Source organism: Teleopsis dalmanni, chromosome 1, assembly GCF_002237135.1.
Source record: "Teleopsis dalmanni isolate 2A chromosome 1, ASM223713v2, whole genome shotgun sequence".
Classification (NCBI taxonomy): Eukaryota; Metazoa; Arthropoda; class Insecta; order Diptera; family Diopsidae; genus Teleopsis; species Teleopsis dalmanni.
Genome location: NC_051846.1, coordinates 86,215,199 through 86,218,581, shown reverse-complemented (window position 1 = coordinate 86,218,581; position 3,383 = coordinate 86,215,199). Strand labels below are relative to the sequence as shown.

Below are 3,383 nucleotides of genomic sequence, written 5' to 3'. Positions count from 1 at the left end.
TGCAAATAAAAAATTGTCCATGAAAATTGTTTTGCGGTTAAACTTTTTGAAGGTATCGATATATTGGCTTAAAATCTCACTAATTTTGAACGATGCACATTTATAGTAGAAGAATATCAGGTTTTTTGAACAGTAGTGAACTACAACAACAAAAATTTATTTTATATTATTTTAATTAATTGAATTTTTGGCCAACCGTACAGCTGTTTCGAGTATTGTCCAATACCCATCATCAGTCGTCTTGGAAATAAATCTTGTATTACGTTATTAGTTAAAAATTTTTTGAGACTGGAAGTACCAGGAATCGAACTCCGGTCCTGTCAAATTTGAAGCTCAGAAGCCATCGCACCTTAAGCAACTGACCCAAATACTGTAACAACACTGGAGTGTTGTTACTTTGCTGTGTAGTAGAAGTATATGTGTATATATTTTTAACTGAAATAAGGTATGTATGGAGCTAAAAAAATTACAGAAAATTTCACTAGCAAAATGAGTGAGGTATTAATAGATAAAATATTTTTTTAAGTGATTTCCGAATATTTAATGCGCAAATGAATAATTTTCACTGAGCATATAAAAAGTTTTTGGTAAGACTGTTGATTTAAGTCAATTTATCTCCAAGCGTCATCGTCAGGTTCCAGAAATGATCTGAAAAGCGATTTTCATACATGAATACATTACGTTTCAGATATTCCATGTAGTATCATAAAATTTTCATTTTATTTTCATTACATATATATTTAATTTATAATGAATAAAAAACAGGTATTTCTATTTGAATTCTTTATGTTCGTGGAAGAGTTGGATTGACTAAAAAATGTGGTATCTAAAGTTGACTACTACTTTTAATGCTGTTTTGAAGTGCTTTACACTCGCATTCATTCATTAACATTCACATCATCGTATAAATATTTAGAGATTACATTACGTAATTACTTATACCAAATATCAATTAAGATTTTATTTATAACAGATATAGATTTGTATAAACGAAATTGTATAAAAATCAACCATACAATCTACTTACTTACTTCGTACTTACTTATACCAAATATCAATTAAGATTTTATTTATAACATATATAGATTTGGATGAACAAAATTGTATATACATCAACCATATAATCTAAAGTATTCCCGGTTACGGCTAGTTAATAAGAGAATAAAATAACGATTTCATGAAAGCATGTTTGGTCCATTGAAAACCGTTTCGGTGGTTTGTGCTTTTGGCTAAATAATTATTGCCATTGTTTTTGTTATTATGACCCCATAGACAGGTAATCCATATATTGTATTTGCAGCCATTATGGGTTAAATGCAATTATTTTTATTTGTTTATAGTCGTTGGTGACCACTACTGACATCGTTTTAAAATGAAAATACCCTTTTTTGTGGCATTAACAAAGCCAAATACAGCAAATTGTGTTGCTATGGCGCACCTTCAAATACTGTGGAGTGCTATAAAACCGAAAAACTATGCACAAAAAATTGAACGGAGGTTAAAATGTATTTTTATTTTGGTGTTTTATTAAAAATTATTATCACACAATTATGTGCAATAAATGCAAATTTATTCCTCATTAATCGACATTTACAAATTTTGTATAAAAACTTTGTTATAATTTGTATGCAGGTCGAGTGGAGTCGAATTTTGTGTTGTCGTGTTATCAAATTGCACATTACACAAACTCAAATTGAGGTTTTATAGCGCAACAAGATTGTTATTGCTTCTAAATTGAATTGTTATAGCAATTCATTGTCTCATAAAATTAAATATAACATAATTTTAGGCTTAAGAAGATAGTGTTATAATATTTTTAACGATTTTCTTATTTATATAAGTTCATAAATGTTATTCTGTGTGTCCTTTTTCCTTAAATTGGCTCTTTCCGTACAATTCTTCAGGCGTCGGAATATCACTTATGAAAAAGTTAGCTGGTATGTAATGAAATATCTTCTTTAACACATCGAGCAGTACGTCCTCAATGGTTTGCGTGATGACAGAGTACAATGCATCGGCAAGCATACGCCAATTATCGTTGAAAAATTTATTTGTGCTATCCTCTGCATATAAATTAGAAGATAAATACTATTCGTATTACGTATTACGTGGTTAGAAATATTCCATACCTAAATGCTTATTTCCATTGAATAAATTTGAGAAATATGATTTGAGTCCATCTATCTTAAAATCAACATCACAATTTGTTACATTGTAGAATGTAAAGCCTGCCTTTTCATAAAGGCGTGTCTTGGAGTGCATTATGATTGTCATATTATCTAAAATTTATTGTACATACATATGTATTAAAAAAAATTGAAAGTATGGTATAACATTGATCTGACCGGCATCTAAGAAAACTTGTCCACGTCCATTTAGTGGAATTAGTAAAATACGTCCAATAAGATTGTAGTCACCTTGCAATTTCATTACAGGCAATACAAAAGTGGTCTTCCAACTAAAGTCCTTTGGGTAAACACTTTAAGATTAAACACAACACACACGTTACATCAAATAATGATTATATGTAGTCATATGAAGTAAAACTTACATACTCTCTAATACGTTCGTTCTTCCAAAACCAATAATTTTAACGTTTGACAGTTCCACTTTCAAGTTGATGGCGTTGCTGTTACCCTGCGATATTTTAATGCGATTCAAATGAAATGGATCAAAACTTTTAATACTATTCAGACCAGGAATTCCTATAGGCGAACATAAAGCCATGAAATCATTTGTACTTTATTATTTTGACTTACCATCATTTAATTTATCGAATAATTTTTGAATGCTCTTAGTTGAGCAGTTGATGAAATTTTTTTCCTGTATTTTACATTCGTCTATGAAATCGGCTGAAAAAAAGAAACAGGAAGCAAATTCAGATTTTGTAAATAAAACAGCATATTATTTCCCTTTGGTAATAAATGGCAAATATGTATACTGACCACTAGAGAAATAGTCATTTATAGTAACAAAATTAGTTGTTAAAAATATAAATACAATTAGCATTATCAACAAGTTCAAATAATTTAAATTGTGGATCTCTCGAATAATTCTAAAAATACTATGGCATGAACATGATGAACACTAAAATTTCGCAAAAATTAAATTCTGATCAAAAATTATTACCAACCGTTAAGAAAAACAATATAATTAAAATAATGATGACAAATTGTAAATACTAGCTAATACAATTTTTAACATTTACAACATTAAATTTAGTTTTAAACGATTTATAAATTTAATTTAGTTTAATTTAATTTAATTGATTTTATTTTATTTTATTTAGTTTTATTTTTTTTATTTTATTTTATTTTATTTTATTGTATTTTATTTTATTTTATTTTATTTTATTTTATTTTATTTTATTTTATTTTATTTTA

General features: G+C 27.7%; 1 protein-coding gene across 1 annotated transcript in view; it reads right to left on the bottom strand.

The window, feature by feature from the left end:
* Positions 1-1,513: 1,513 nt before the first annotated feature.
* Positions 1,514-3,383, bottom strand: part of LOC119686165 — a 4,342-nt gene continuing 2,472 nt past the window's right edge. Inside the window, exons 2-6 of the mRNA XM_038100668.1 lie at positions 2,760-2,852; positions 2,552-2,705; positions 2,346-2,479; positions 2,130-2,279; positions 1,514-2,063 (exon numbers count right to left, since the gene is read on the bottom strand). Of these exons, the coding sequence (XP_037956596.1) occupies positions 1,852-2,063; positions 2,130-2,279; positions 2,346-2,479; positions 2,552-2,705; positions 2,760-2,852 (743 nt within the window). The 3' untranslated portion in view covers positions 1,514-1,851. The remainder of the gene's footprint in view (positions 2,064-2,129; positions 2,280-2,345; positions 2,480-2,551; positions 2,706-2,759; positions 2,853-3,383) is intronic.